Raw genomic sequence first — 15,688 nt, 5'->3', positions numbered from 1 at the left:
TTTGTCATAGTATTTCCAGAAAAGATTGCAGGTGTGTGTGTGTTTGCATCTGGGTTTGTTGTATGTTCTGGTCACCTTCTTTGGAACATTGTTATGTGGTCTGCTGTTGCCAGTAAGTAGTTCTTTTACATTGTTATTCCACCTATTCTCAAGTAGAGGCCTTTGACTAACACTTGTGTCAGAGAAGTATCATTACACAAGATGGGATGAAGTTGCATTGGAAGATTCTTTGTACACTTTTATGCTCTAAAAATTGTTACAAGTACATACTGTACAAACAAAACATTGGCATCAATTGAAAAAAGAGTGATTGTAAGAAACTTTAATATTTTCTCCTGGTTAGCTGATCCTTTTTATTCAAATCAGGCCTTATCACAATGATACAGCACTTGGGGAAAAAGATGCAGCCAAGTAAGCCAGTAGTGGAAGCCAAGATGGAGAAGATCTCCACGGCCACCATGTATTTTCCACTTGTGCTCAAATAAGTTGGAACAAAGGACAACCAAACACTGCAAAAGACCAACATGCTGAAGGTGATAAACTTGGCTTCATTGAAAGTGTCTGGCAACTTCCTGGCTAGAAAAGCCACTGTGAAGCTGACTATGGCCAAGAAGCCCATGTAACCCAGAATGCAATAAAACATGGTAACAGACCCTTCATTGCATGCTGCAATAATTTCTTCAGACACGGAGTGCATGTCCAAATCTGGGAATGGAGGAGAAGTGCTCAGCCAAATCACACATATAGCTGCTTGAATAAGGGAGCAGGACAACACGATTGAATGTGCTAATCTTTTCCCTATACATTTTTGAAAAATGTTTCCTGGCTTGGAGGCCATGAAAACCACAACCACTGTAATGGTTTTGGCCAAAACAGAAGATACAGCAATGGAGAAGATGATTCCAAATGCAGTTTGTCTAAAGAGGCAGGTCACCTTATTGGGCTTCCCAATGAAGAGCAAAGTACAGAGGAAAGAAAGAAGGAGGGAGATGAGGAGAATGTAAGTGAGGCTCCTGTTATTGGCTTTGACGATAGGAGTGTCCCGATGTCCAATGAATATTCCAAGCACTGCAGCTGTGATGACAGAGAGGAAAAGAGCTAAACAAGCTAAACTGATGCCCAGAGGTTCTTCAAAAGAAAGGAAGTTTAGAACTTTGGGAATGCAGTTGACTTTGCCCTTGTTTGGATATTGGTTTTCTGGGCAACTAATGCAGTAATCCATATCTGAAAGGGAAAGGATAAACTAATATTAGAACTATGAGGTTTTGTGACTGAGAGGTAGCAGTTGGGGAAAAGAATCACCCTAACATTATATACTTTAGTAACCTCTAGTTATTGCTATCTGCCCTCTCCCACCTCTATTTCCCCAAGACATGAACAATGAAAAAAGTCTCCATTGCTTTCCAGTCAATCTAATTCAATGTAAACAAAATACATATCAATAAAACCCTCTCAGCTTTCTCTCAAACCATTTGAACCAATAAACTGTTCATTTATTTTTCACCCCCATACTGACACACACACACACCTCTCATTTCAGAGGGCTAGGATCATGGCTCACTTTGCTTGATTCCTTTGATATGAAGGTTTTTGTGGGTTTTAAACATCTTTTCTATGGATGAGTAAACCTTCCTTGCCTATGAATTGACTTCAAGAACATAAGAAGAACCATGCTAGATCAGAACAAGGGTCTGTCTAGTGCAGCACTTTGTTCACATAGCTGTCGACCAGAGACTGTGTGCACCAGTTGCTGGGGAGTATGGGTGGGAGGGTGCTGTTGCTCCATGTCCTGCTTGTTCATCCCTAGCCAATGGCTGGTTGGCCACTGTGTGAACAGAGTGCTGGACTAGATGCACCCTTGGTCTGATCCAGCAGGGCTCTTCTTATGTTCTTATGACTCACAAGCAGGACATGGTGTAACAGCACCCTTCCACACATGTTCCTCAGCAACTGGTCTATTTAGGCTGATGCCAACTTTACCTATGGAACCACCTTGGTAATTTGGAATTTGATTGGCTTTTTATCTTCTACAAGGTTTTCCATTCTCCCCTCCCCAATTAGCCCACAACAGGATCTATGAGCTCCAATGTCTTATATAATATTTTTTAAAAAAGGAGTGTCCATCGGGACAATAAAAGAAGAATAAGAAAAATCAGAAGACAAAAAGGATGTGTGAAATGACAAAGCATCCATTTCCCAGTGTCTAGAACTCCTCAGCCTTTTGTGTCTTGTAGCATGGGATGGGAAACTTTCAGGGGAGTCAATTATAAACTAACACATAGAATAGGAAAGCATCTTCTCTTAAGAGCAGAGGAATTTGTGAGAATTTTTGTTTCAAGTACCCACTTATTTCTCCAAACTGCTAAGCAAACGGCTGAAGAAAACCTCTTTCTCACAGTTTCCAGGGGCACCAAAGTCTACCAATAAGACACCTTTGAAGATGTTTGTGATTGTGCCTCTTGTCATCCCTCCCACACAGTTGTCTAACTATTTAATCAGGTTCATTTTTCTTGACAATGTGTCTCCTACCTTCCTGGTTTGCAATCTTCCCTTCCGGACATGATTCACAATCGTAGCAGCAAAATTTCTCTCCCTCGTTCTTTTTCTTGAAGTAACCAGGATGGCACCTGTCATTGCAGAGAGAGAAGGGTGGGACCTACAAAGGGAAAAGTGAGAACAGACATTGTGTGTGTGTATGATTTACAAATAATCTACTGGTAAATACGAGGGGTGATGACTTGGGACCATAACACTGATCCTTTGGGCCAGCTTCATGCAATGGGAGAGAGTGGATTTTGCCTCTATTCCAAAGATGCATGGAGTAATGGGCATATGTATGGAGGAGAGGGTGATTCACAAAGCCCAGTGATGTTGGGCCAGCCATGACCACATTATCTTTGGGAATCCATGCCTTCCCCCAGCTCCATTTCCTTATATGGAAGCAAACAAAGTGATGTAACTTGAACATCCTAATCTGTAGATTGGAATACAAATCCTTTAGATTGTGCTCTTCTGCCAATTTTATGATGCTGTTCTCTGGTCAAACATTGCCTACAAAAACATGTACATTAATGGGAAGTTACATTAAAATGCATTTGTTTGGAGAATGAGTATAGCACAGGCGAGACTTTTTTGTACCAAGAGTCAGATTGCAACTACAGCATCTGTAAGGAAGTGTAATTTATTGGATTGAGGGTTCCAAACTGCCCCCTCAAATCCACTGTAAAGGGGATAACAATTGTGCTAGAATAGGGAGGGGTGGCTTGGCTTGGCCTGGGAAAGTGTCATGGGGCAGTTTGGGAACTTTGCAGGGTACAGTAGGCCACATTCCTAATTTTCCCCATCCCTGGTGTACAAAATGTGGATTTGGGGGGAAATTACACGGCCTGATGCCAAAATGAGATTGAATGGATTTATGATGAATATATGTGGAAGTAACATCTCTCATCTCACACTATTGCCCCGCTCGTGCTCTTCACTCCTCTGATGTCATGTTTCTCACCTGCCCAAGTGTCTCCACTTCCCTTGCTCGGCTTCGTCCATTTTCTTCGGCTGCCCCTTTCGCCTGGAACGCTCTTCCAGAACATTTGAGAACTACAAGTTCAATCGCAGCTTTTAAAGCTCAGCTAAAAACTTTTCTTTTTCCTAAAGCTTTTAAAACTTGAATTGTTCTGACTTTTATACTGCCTGTTTGGTGCATTCCCTTACCCTCCTTATTGCTTTATTATGATTTTATTAGAATGTAAGCCTATGCGGCAGGGTCTTGCTATTTTTTGTTTTACTCTGTACAGCACCATGTACATTAATGGTGCTATATAAATAAATAAATAATAATAATAGAGATAATCCAATTCATCCATGCCTAGCCTGTAATCCAGACACCTTCCATGCAACATTGATATTTCCCCCTCTTCTATCCTGTCCCAGTAAATACTAAGGATTGCCTTCCCTGCTGTAAACCTCAGTGATCATTCAGATTGGAGAACACCATGCTGTTTGCACCACAACATGTGTACTGGTATCTTGTGGCCATGCAGCAATGGGCCTTTTCTGTGGTGTTGCCCACCTTTTGAAATGCCCTTCCCACATTATTCAGGAGGTGCCAACTGTGGCACCATCTCTTTACCCAGACCTTCAGTGACAGACTGTTTCTGTCCTATTAATTATGGTACTGCGAGTTCTTAATTTTCATCTGTAACAAAAGTTTTATTTTAATGTATTTTAGGGAGCAATGCTGTGGTTAATGAGAGTGTCCCAGGGACCATAGAATTGCTCAGAGAAACTTTTCTCTGGTCAGAGACAGTGCTCCTATCTTGGAATGGGAAGTCAGAGATCGACCTCTCTGCCCTGTGCCCTTGCAGCCAGCATGGGCAGAACCATGCATGCTGTGCCCTCTGAGGTCAGAAAAGTTACCTCAGATGAGGTGGAAACAGGACATTCCAGTGGACAGGCAGGGGAGATGACTGGAGAGCTGATGAGATGATGTGTGTGGGAGGACAAGCCATGACAAGCCGCACAGAGCCCAATGGTCTGTTGGGTTGGCGAGCCAATGAACAACCCATGGTGATTCATTTTCAGGGTGGCTTATAGTGATGTGTGTATTCATTCACTGTTTATTTGAAAGGAAGAGGAACTTGAGCGGGTGGGATTGTGGGTTCTTTTGAAAGCGAGGGCTACTTGTCACCACAACATGCAACCCCAAGAATTACACTAGTCATGAAGAATGGCATTGCTTAAATTGAAAGTAGGGAGTTTCCACACCTGAATGAAGTCTCCATGCCATTGAATTTTCTCCTCATCTATGGTGAACCTTTTGCCAGGAGGAGCCTGTGGATCCAGCCAGCCCACTTTGACCCTGCCATAGGAGTTATTGGAGAAAGTAATCACATTCATAATATCAAATCCAGCTGCTAGTTCTCCCCCTTCATTGAATGTAATTTCATCTCCAGCATTGTTGTTGAATGAGATCCCCCGAAACAAAGAGTGAAGCTATGCAGAGAAGAGAGAAAAGTCAAGGGAGTCTAAAGAGTTGTGTAATAATCTCACATCTTAATCTTCATATATCTGTCCAGATGAATGTAGAGTGCAATCGTAACCCTCCAGTCATGAGAGGTGGAGGGGGTTAGTATTATGATTTATTGGCACTTTGTTATTCTTCTACACTGGTAAGGACACTACCAGTTGGGGGAGTGGCTACTGTGCCAAGGTAGTGGAAAGTAGTCTTCACGCTCTTGGTAGCAGGTATACTAGACCATAGATTCATAAAATCATAGAAGCATAGAATCGTAGAGTTTAATATGCCATGACACAGGGCCTTGCTAGATGAGGTCTTAGCGCACTGTGAGGCCCGGTTTCCCTGCTGTGTGTCCAGATGATGCACAGGGGAATCCGGGCTCAGGCCGCGCTAAAACCTCCCCTAACGCACCATAAGCGAAGTCGCTTATGGCGCGCCTTTTCTGCAGCCGGGGCTGCGGAACGTCTAGCAAGGTCCATGGCTTTTTGTGGCTACTCGCTTACTCGCGAGTAGCCGGGAAAAGGCACAGACTGGGCACAGCGTTCAGGTCACTATGGCCTTAGCTAGACCTACCTTAAAATCCATACCTGACGAGGGGGGAGCCTGCGATGCAAGTATTGCAGGATCTCGCCCTTCTCTACACGTGAGGCGCAATGGGCTAAAGGAAAAACCCATTGCGTCCTCCATTTTTAAATAAAAATTAAAGGGGCCGGATGCGCACAAACGCTTGTGCGCTCGGGTAAGTATTTTTTTTAAAAAAAAATCATTCTCCCCAATCCCCCCACCCTGCCCCTGATACCCCCACCTTGCCCCCAATGGGCATAGCACTCCTGGGGAGCACTGTGCCCCGTGCACAGCTTCTCCCGGCTACACACGAATAATCGCACGTAGCCTGGAAAAGCGGCGGAACGGGCTACATGCTCACGGTCTTGGGCTCACCGTGGGGAAAATCGGGCCAAAAGTGGTGCCCATTATCCTGGGGCAAGGGAGGCTTGATCCCTGCCTGAGCCCGAGTATCAGCGCAGGATCACCTCTCGTCTAGCTAAGGCCTAAGTCTCAATCCTAACTCAGCTCCCACTTTCCTGACCTCTCATTAACTGTCTTTGTTCTCCTTGTAACTGACTTTCTCCAGCTGCCACTAACCCCACCCACCATTCCATTCTAGCCTCAGCAATCAGTCATTCCTCCATTCACTCTTCTCTTTCAGTGGTATTGTCAGGCTTTTACCTAAACAAACACATAAACTTTATTCAGAAATTCCTGCATCTGTCTGGGAATGTTGTGGTTTAGTTAAATGCAGTATAAAAAATCTCATTAAGTTAAAAGGCCTTGGGATTATTTTTTTTAATCACTTGGCAATGGAAAGTCATTAATGCAATCACTAGGCAAGCCTGTCTTGGAAAAAGAAATCCATAACTAAGAAGGCCTGTACATTCACAACTAAGAAGGCCTGTACATTCACAATGGCCACCAAAGGCTGGTAAGTCTGGCCTCCTGCCCAAGGCATGCTGAGAGCTCTGCCCAAGGCATGCTGGGTGTTGTAGGCATAAGCCTAGTTGTTTGTTTGTTTTATTAAATTCTTATTATTTCATTAAATATTGGTGTTTAAGGAATCAATATCTGGGATGGGGGAGAGACTGGGAAGAATTTATTTTGGCATCCTGAGCACTCCCCACCTTTATTCCTCCAAGGAACCCAAGATGGTGTACATAATTCTCCTCCTCCTCCTTTCCATTTTATCCTCACAACAACAACCTTGTGAAATAGGATGGGCTGAGAGTCTGTGAATGGCCCAAAAACACCCAGTTGGATTCCATGGCTGAGTGGGGACTAGAACCCAGTTCTCCCAACTCCCAGTCTGATACTATAGCCACTACACCTCTCTCTCTCTCTCTCTCTCTCTCTCTCTCTCTCTCTCTCTCTCTCTCTTTCCAGCAGAGCACAACATTTATTAATAGAGGTAAGAAAAGAGTTGCACATATTTAAAATACATTTTCTTCTTGCACAAAAAATACCAAACACATGCTATATCTAAAATAGCTCTTGAGAAGATCAGCATATCTTGAAAGTAGACAATACAGATTTGCCACCTGGGAATGGAGGAGAGTTCCACACTGCAGAACTAGTGCACTTGAATTTTTTAGAAATGAAAGAGGGTACTCAAGTTCTACAGAAATGTAGTGGTCAATATTATAATATCCAGTCTATGTCAAGTTATTAAAACAAATATTGTGCTTTAAGGAGACACTACCTTCCAAGGTTCCACAGTATGAGGTCCCAATCTGTCCACATATTTCAATGCTCTGGTATTGGATCTTGATGTGTACATAGTATGGAAAGCATGCACCAGAGTATATGCAGCATTATAGATGCTGTAGCTGTGGCCAGTCATGCTCATTTCAAAAAAAGATGTAGGAAGGTTCTCCAGGCTCTCTTCCCCAGTGCAGGGTTCAATCAAGTTCATTGGGGCATGGGAATTTGGAATGCAACAGTCAAAGACTTGCTCCCAGAAACCCTTGACAAAACCATCTCCATTGGCCCCAGAAATGTCTATAGTCTGAAGGAATTCCTGAAAGCCTGGGACCCTTTTTGAATGAATTGTGAAGGACAAAGCACCATGGAGTTCTTGCATATCAAAACCCTTTAGAAAGGTATGCAACATGATATCAATTTGAGCTGTCATGATCCACACTTTCCCTGCAGGTTTCATCTTACTATAATTGACAGCCATTAGAGAATCCAGCATTTTTGCAAATAGAATACCCATCAACCAGGTAATAGTGGTGTTTTCACCATCGATGATAATTGCACAGGCTTTGCTCTGTGTGAGTTGTGGGATATAACTGAGAAAGAGATGGAAAATGTGAATTATGCCAGAGGGAAGGAGATTTTTGGGGAAAAGTTGTCTGAAGTCTGAACAGATTCCATGCTGAAAAAACATTGACTCCAAGACTTGAAAGAAATGCTCTCCAGCATCGTTATCTGTTGTGATGAGCCCTACCCATTTCCATCCAAAATGCAGAAGTAGGTGGATTATTCCCTGATACTGAAATTCTTCATTTGGGACCATTCGGTAAAATGAAGTGAGATCATTTTCTGCTCTCATTGCTCGTCCAAATGAACCATAAGAAAACTATTTAAAAAGAAAAGATGGTAAAGATGGGATGCAGAATTCAAGAGACGGGATATAAGTATTCATTTCATTGATTCTTGTGCACATTCTATCCCAACAATTTATCCAGAAGGTTATCCCCAAGCCTACTTATATAAAAAAATCAATAATCCTTTCAAGTTATTAAAACATGTCAAGGAATTATATTAAACCATGTACAAATGTATTCCCTCTCTAAGACAACGTTATTTGATAGTGGTTTGCAATAATAAATAATAATAATAATAATGGCTTGAGGTAATGTTATGGGAAGAGAAGTGATAAATAGATTGTGGGCTCATCTACACCAAGCAGATATTCCACTATGAAATTTATTTATTATTTATTTATTTATTTATTACATTTTTATACCGCCCAATAGCCGAAGCTCTCTGGGCGGTTCACAAAAATTAAAACCATCATAAAACAACCAACAAGTTAAAAATACAAATACAAAATACAATATAAAAAGCACAACCAGGATAAAACCACGCAGCAAAATTGATATAAGGTTAAAATACAGAGTTAAAACAGTATAATTTAAATTTAAGTTAAAATTAAGTGTTAAAATACTGAGTGAATAAAAAGGTCTTCAGCTGGCGACGAAAGGAGTACAGTGTAGGCGCCAGGCGGACCTCTCTAGGGAGCTCATTCCACAACCGGGGTGCCACAGCGGAGAAAGTAGTATGAAAGTGGTATATAAAAGGCAGGAGCCACACTACTGCTTTCTAGCGGTATGGAAGTGCACTGACAACTGTTGGGGTCCATGACACTTTCATAGTGTTATATCCTGCTTGCTGTAGATGTATCATGGGCCCCAACAGTTGTCAGTGCACTTCAGTACCACTATAAAGCAGCAGTTTAGATCATGCAGTGCACTTTAATACTGCTATAAAGCAGTAGTGTGGCTCCTGCCTTTTATATACCACTTTCATACTGCTTTCAAAGTGGAATATCCTGTTTGGTGGAGATGAGCCCTGTGTTTTACTTGAGCCATGTTACTTAACAGAAGCATCCCATATTTGTCACTACTTGGTACAGTGTACCTCCCAAGTGATTTGTAATAAATAAATAAACCAACAAACCTATGAAATACATAATATGAAAATAGTTGGAGAGTTTAACATTCAAGTCAGAGTATTTGAGCACACTTACAACGTTATGTGTTTACTTTCTGCTTGCAGTACAGCCAATATTTTTCACAACAGCAAAGCTTAACTGTCTTGTCCGAGAAACATAGGGAGGAGATCAAGTACAGACCCTACCTGGGGATTCTTGTAAAGACCTAAGAAGTCTTTCATTAGTGAGGAGGTCTCAGATTCAAGTCCACCAATGACTCCGATTAGGGTTTTCTGGGTGCCACATTTGTAGTTGGGGAACAATCCATGTGATTTGAAAAGCAGGTCCAGAGTGGTACGGTATGTCATTCTTGCATTATTTAAGCTATCATATATGTGAAACCCAACAGTGACATTGAGCAAGATCTTGGGATTCTCATTGATCTCATGTATGGCAAACACCAATGCCAAGATGTGCTGGTAGAACTTTGCAAAAATACTGCAAATAGAGTTAGATACCCCTTTTACAAGACATTGATGCATACTATCAAACCATTTGATCACATTTGTAGTCTACTCTGATTATTATAGCTTACATTGGATGGAATGTACCTATAGACATTTATACAAGATCTCACATTTGAAATGTTTAGGACTCATAGTAGCAGCCATACATTAAATCCTGAGACCCACCTCCAAACATGGGTAGTTGGAAACTGATCTTCCCCTACTATCCTCTACTTGCCCAACCCAAGAGCCCCCTGAAAATGCTCACTGAAGTTTAGCAGCACCTGTTTAAGTAGTTGGGCAGTGGTGAATGGAGTTGTGCAAGAAGAGGGGATTTGCCAATTATCAGGGATAGGTATATTATTTTCCACTCACTGACAACAAAGGAGGTTTCCATTTCTATGCAGATAGCCGATTCAGCTAGCATATTTTCATTGGGACCATGAGAAGCAGAAGGGGGTAAATTTGCCTAAAGTGCTGACTCTAGATGTTGGAGGATATTTGCCCCTTAGGGCCCCACCTCTCTCAGTGAATCTACCTTCTTCTACAATTGTCGGTAGCTGCTATTGCTCCTCATCCTCTTTCTCATCATCGCTATCACTTGCTTCCTTGACAAGTAGAGAACCGGTGAACAAGCAGGCAGTGGAACCTGCTTCTCTACCTTCTCACAGTGCCATGTTGTCTGGGCCAGAGTGAGAGGCAGGGGAACAAGGAGGATGCAATGGGGAATAGGAAGAGCTACCCTAGAGTGCCCTTGTCAGTTGACCCCTGCTCTGGTATGGGCCATTGTCAGGGGCCCAACTATGCCTACCTTTGATGTTCAACCTGCTCTCACACTGTGGCATTACCCCACAACTGATTACCTTGTATATGTCTAGATTAGTATGTCTGGTAAGTATGGAATGTTAGAACTGAGTGGATGTGGTTTATGATGTAATAGGTGGGGAGAAAGAGTATATAAGGTAGGGTGGCCATATGAAAAGGAGGACAGGGCTCCTGTATCTTTAACAGTTGTATTGAAAAGGGAATTTCAGCAGGAGTCATTTGTATATATGGAGAACCTGGTGAAAGTTCCGCTTCATTATTATTATTATTATTATTATTATTATTATTATTATTATTATTATTTATTTATTTATTTATTTATATAGCACCATCAATGTACATCGTGCTGTACAGAGTAAAACAGTAAATAGCAAGACCCTGCCACATAGGCTTACATTCTAATAAAATCATAATAAAACAATAAGGAGGGGAAGAGAATGCACCAAACAGGCACAGGGTAGGGTAAAACTAGCAGTATAAAGTCAGAACAAAATCAAGTTTTAAAAGCTTTAGGAAAAAGAAAAGTTTTTAGCTGAGCTTTAAAAGCTGCGGTTGAACTTGTAGTTCTCAAATGTTCTGGAAGAGCGTTCCAGGCATAAGGGGCAACAGAAGAAAATGGACGAAGCCGAGCAAGGGAAGTAGAGACCCTTGGGCAGGTGAGAAACATGGCATCAGAAGAGCGAAGAGCACGAGCGGGGCAATAGTGTGAGATGAGAGAGGAGAGATAGGAAGGAGCTAGACAGTGAAAACAGTTAAAGTTAACAGTTAAACAGTTAAACATCACAACAGTTAAAGCTGCAGGTGCCCTGCCCTCTTTTAAATCTGGTCACTCTAGTATAGCTCCTGCTCCATATATACAAATGACACCTGCTGAAATTCCCTTTTCTATGCAACAGTTAAAGGTACAGGAGCCCTGTCCTCCTTTTCATATGGTCACCCTAGAAGAGTGTTTGTGAGGTAGGTCCGTTTGAGTGTGTGTGAGGAGAGTTGTTTAGTTTTAGAGTAAGAAGAGTTTGGATTCCATCACCAAGTGAAAAAAATGGCTTTTTAACAAAGCCTTTAATGGTTAAATTCACAAAGTTTGCACATTGTTTTAACTGTTTTTACTGCTTTTAAATTATAAACTGGTTTTAACTTGATTCATGGTTTAATTTGTTTTTAGCTGTGTATATTTATTGTTTTATATTGTATGATTTTATCTGTATGCCTCCCTGAGATCCTAGTGATATAGGGTGGGATACACATGTTTTAAATCAATAATTAAATAATTCTAGGGACTGAGGATTGGTGTGAAGAGAGTGAGGTGGTTGGTGTGTGGGGAGTTTAGATTAGGATTGAATGTATTATATTTTGATTTAAAGCTTTTAAACAACAAACTTATTTTTATTTTGTTAGCTACCCAATATCGTGTGTCAGCTTGGCATTATTTACCTGCCTTACAGTTATTAAACACCCACACCAGAGTATTCCCACAATATATTTTGAGAGATCCCATATTAAACCACTTTCCCTCATAGCTAGGGGAAAGGTTTTATTTAACCCTCCCTCAGGTTTTCAAGTGTTGGTTCTTGGCCTGAGAATGGTTTATGTGAAGGCCTAGTGTCAGGGTCTGTTACGTTGCACCCATCCCTTGCAATCCTGGTTCTGCTTGGTTAATTTCAGCCATTATTTACACTTCTTAAAATCTTCTGCATCAATGCAGTTCATGAAATAAATGCCACATCCAATTTTCCCTATGTATTGATTTTTAGCATTTCATTAATTGTATTAACAAAACTCATTGTCGATCCATCCAGCTTCACCTACCCATCCATTCAGAAAGAGGGGAAAATACATATATGGATAGATAATTTAGAGGAAGGTAATTAGTTAGATGACAGATAGATGAAAACAACATTTAGCCAAATTTAAAAAGCAAAATTAAACCCATAATCATAGTATGTGGTTGAAAATAACCATAATTCCATACAATGGAAAGTCAAGGAACTCCTCAGAAGGGTGTTTCGCAAATGAAATATCAGGAGAAACATAATAGAAAATGGATACAATTGCACCAATGGAGATTTCACCAGGTTGGTTCCATTCATGTGGGATACGTAGAGGATCGTTTCCAATGCACATAGTAGTGTGGACTTCGCCTATCATGTAAGGGAGCTTTAGTAGTAGCAGACAGATCAGTAACTCCACCATCTTAATATCAAAGCTTCCCCTTCAATTTGGACTCTCCTGTGTCTCTTTACTGCATCAGCACCAGCATCTAACAAGCTAGGTTGGACATTTCCTGTCTCTGCCAGTATACCTCCACCTCTGAAAGTGGCACTTGTCTTTTATCTTCAACAGCGTCCAAACAGCATATATCAAATCCCAATAGAGAGACCCTGGTTTGAAACATAACCTATACAAAGAAAGGCAAATACTGCCCAAACTGACAGAGCTCTGCCTCCCAGGAGCCCCTAATATTAGCTGTCAAAGACACACTGAAGGTTTTATATCCCTTTCAGGTGTGCACCTTTTTTGTTTTTTCCTGGTTTCCTCTGGAAAGACACTGGTGATTCCCTGAAGTCACTTAATAGCAGTGATGTTGATAAATACAGGGCAGGGGAGATAATAACTTGTGTGAAGGCTGTAGATGCCGTGAGGCATCATTGGCTGTAGAATCATTGAAACAAACATGTTTGTCAGATATTAGCACAACTTTCTACTACTCTACAGAGCTGGCAGCAAAACTGATAAGTGAATTCATAAAGATCTGGAGTGACCCACAGGATAGAGTCAAATGGGAAATGAGCATACTTGGAAAAAATAATGAAACCAAATAGGAAATGTGGCACTTTTTCAGGGACAATAGAATTATAGAATCATAGAATAGTAGAGTTGGAAGGGGCCTCTATGTCCATTGAGTCCAATGCTGGAATCCACCTTAAATCATACCTGATGGCTGTCCAGCTACCTCTTTAATACTTCTAGTGTAGGAGAGCCCAGGACCTCCCTAGTTCATTGCTTCCATTGTTGTACTACTCTAACAGTAAGGAAGTTTTTCCTGCTGTCCAGCCAGAATCTGGTTTCCTGTAACTTGAGCCCATTAGTCAGTGTTCCTGTACTCTGGGATGACGGAGAAGAGATCATGGCCCTCCTCTGTGTGACAACCTTTCAAGTATTTGGAGAATAGTAAATTCACTTGAAGAAAAGTACTTCAAGTAGTTGAAAAATAGTAGATGTCAACACTGAATGGTGGGGAGGCCTAATTGCCCTTCTACACCTGTCTGTAAATACAACAAAAATGAACTGATTTAATTTATACTTTTCTTTTAAAAATAAAGCCTCTTCCACAGCAGAAGATGCTTTAGAGCCATGGCTTTAGAGCTGGCAGGATCTCTAAAGGACTGCACTAGCCACCAACCACTTTTCCTCCAGAGGATGGGTGGTGGTGCTGAGTGGATGATCTTAGGCATTGGCAGGGATGGTCTTACCTCCTGCCCAGGCTCTGGATCTGTTTTGGTGGTGACTTCCTAAAGTAGGCATGGGGATAACTGTTCCATGTGGATAACTCCCTATCATTTGAACAATAGAGAACAGACAGACTTAGGCCTTAGCTAGACCTACCTTTTATCTCTCGATGGAGGAGGGAAGATCCCACAATGTGTTCATTGCAAGATTCCTCCTCTGTCTACATGTGACCCACAACAACCTCAGCAGGAGAGGCATCACATCCACCATTTTTATTTTTTAAAGAGGAAGGAGCGCATGAACACTCATGCACTAAATGTAAGCATTTTTTTAAAAATAAATACATTCCTGCTCCCCACACCCTACCCCTGATGGGTACAGTGCTCCTGAGGAGTGCTGTGCCCTGTGCACAGCTCCTGGCTCTGCATGAGGAATTGCGTGGAGCCAGGTCAACCTGCTACAACAAGCCTTACATTCTGCAGTCTCGGGCTCAGGCCGGAACTGTGGAAAAACCGGGGCCAAAGTGGAGGGTGAGATCCCGGGGCAAGGGAGAGATCATCCCTCTCTGATCCTGGGATCCCCTGTGCATCATGTGGATGCACAGGGACGATCCCGGGGTTTGCCCCGGGATAAAGCCCCATCTTGGTAAGGCCTTCCTGGTCTCTCTCTGACATTCTTGTCAGCCTTCAAGCCAAGATGCCAGGTGAGACCAACCAAAACTACAAAACTACAAGGCACAATTTACATGTGGACAGAAAGCAATTGTGTCTGAGCTTCTCTTTAACAAGGATAGGACTACATCAATACAACCAAGAAGGTTTGGCTAAGAGGAACTGTGATTACCCTTTTAACTTGTTAAACCAATAAAAACATTCCACGCAAGAAGTCTTCTGATATGAATGGGTTATAAAGAAAGGTAAATGTAAAACAACATCAGATACAGAAGTGAAATGTGAAACCTACAATGATTAAAAAGAAAATACATGTGTAAGCTATGCAAAATACAGTACCATTTAAGGCCTAATTGGCTAAGGCCTATTAGAAAAACAATGTTAGTAGTCCCAAAACATTGTTAGTTGGCCGAAGTAGTCCCAGAAGCACTTTGAAGCTTTTCTTAGTTGTACTTAAATTTCCACCAATCCAAACTAGTTAAGAGAAGTGTTCAAAGCTTTCAGTTATAGCAGTATAGTCCAAACTTTTAGAAAAAAGGAAAGGAGTAGTTTGTGTCTACGTGTGGTGGTGGTGGTGGAAAGTATAGTTACATATCCCAGGAAGAGATCTGAAGACCACGCTTTCATGGATGCAATGGAAGGCTGAAAGAGATCTTTCCTAGAATCCAGGGTGTAGAACTCAACAAAGTCCAGGTAGGGAAAATTTATCCAGGTAGATAGTGGGGGTAGGGGGTGGGAGTAAAATGAAAAGTGCTGTGAAACCCAAGATTCACCAGTGACCAAAATCAAATAGGGGGTGAAAACTAGGGGTGTGCACAGACCCCCCGCTCCGCTTCACTTGCAGATCCGCCATTTTCCGGATCGGGCCGCTCCGCTCCGCTCCCGCTCCGCCCACTTCCGCTCCGCTCCGCCCGGAGCTCCGGATCTGGATCCGGAGCTCCGTTTTCCCCCCCCATAGGCTTGCATTGAAAGCTAAAAAATTATACAACTTTTTTTCTGTTCAAGTTAGAAACCT

At 41.9% G+C, this 15,688-nt stretch overlaps 1 protein-coding gene across 1 annotated transcript; it reads right to left on the bottom strand.

The window, feature by feature from the left end:
• Positions 1 to 322: 322 nt before the first annotated feature.
• LOC134406597 (vomeronasal type-2 receptor 26-like) lies at positions 323 to 8,084 on the bottom strand. The gene is made up of 4 exons (XM_063138103.1): positions 7,266 to 8,084; positions 4,762 to 4,989; positions 2,530 to 2,656; positions 323 to 1,224 (listed from the first exon to the last, which is right to left on the bottom strand). Exons 1-4 carry the CDS (start codon positions 8,082 to 8,084, stop codon positions 323 to 325), a joined length of 2,076 nt encoding a protein of 691 aa, XP_062994173.1.
• Positions 8,085 to 15,688: the final 7,604 nt, after the last annotated feature.

The sequence above is a fragment of the Elgaria multicarinata genome, chromosome 11 (genome assembly GCF_023053635.1).
Source record: "Elgaria multicarinata webbii isolate HBS135686 ecotype San Diego chromosome 11, rElgMul1.1.pri, whole genome shotgun sequence".
Classification (NCBI taxonomy): domain Eukaryota; kingdom Metazoa; phylum Chordata; class Lepidosauria; order Squamata; family Anguidae; genus Elgaria; species Elgaria multicarinata.
This window is presented reverse-complemented; position numbering and strand designations above follow the sequence as displayed.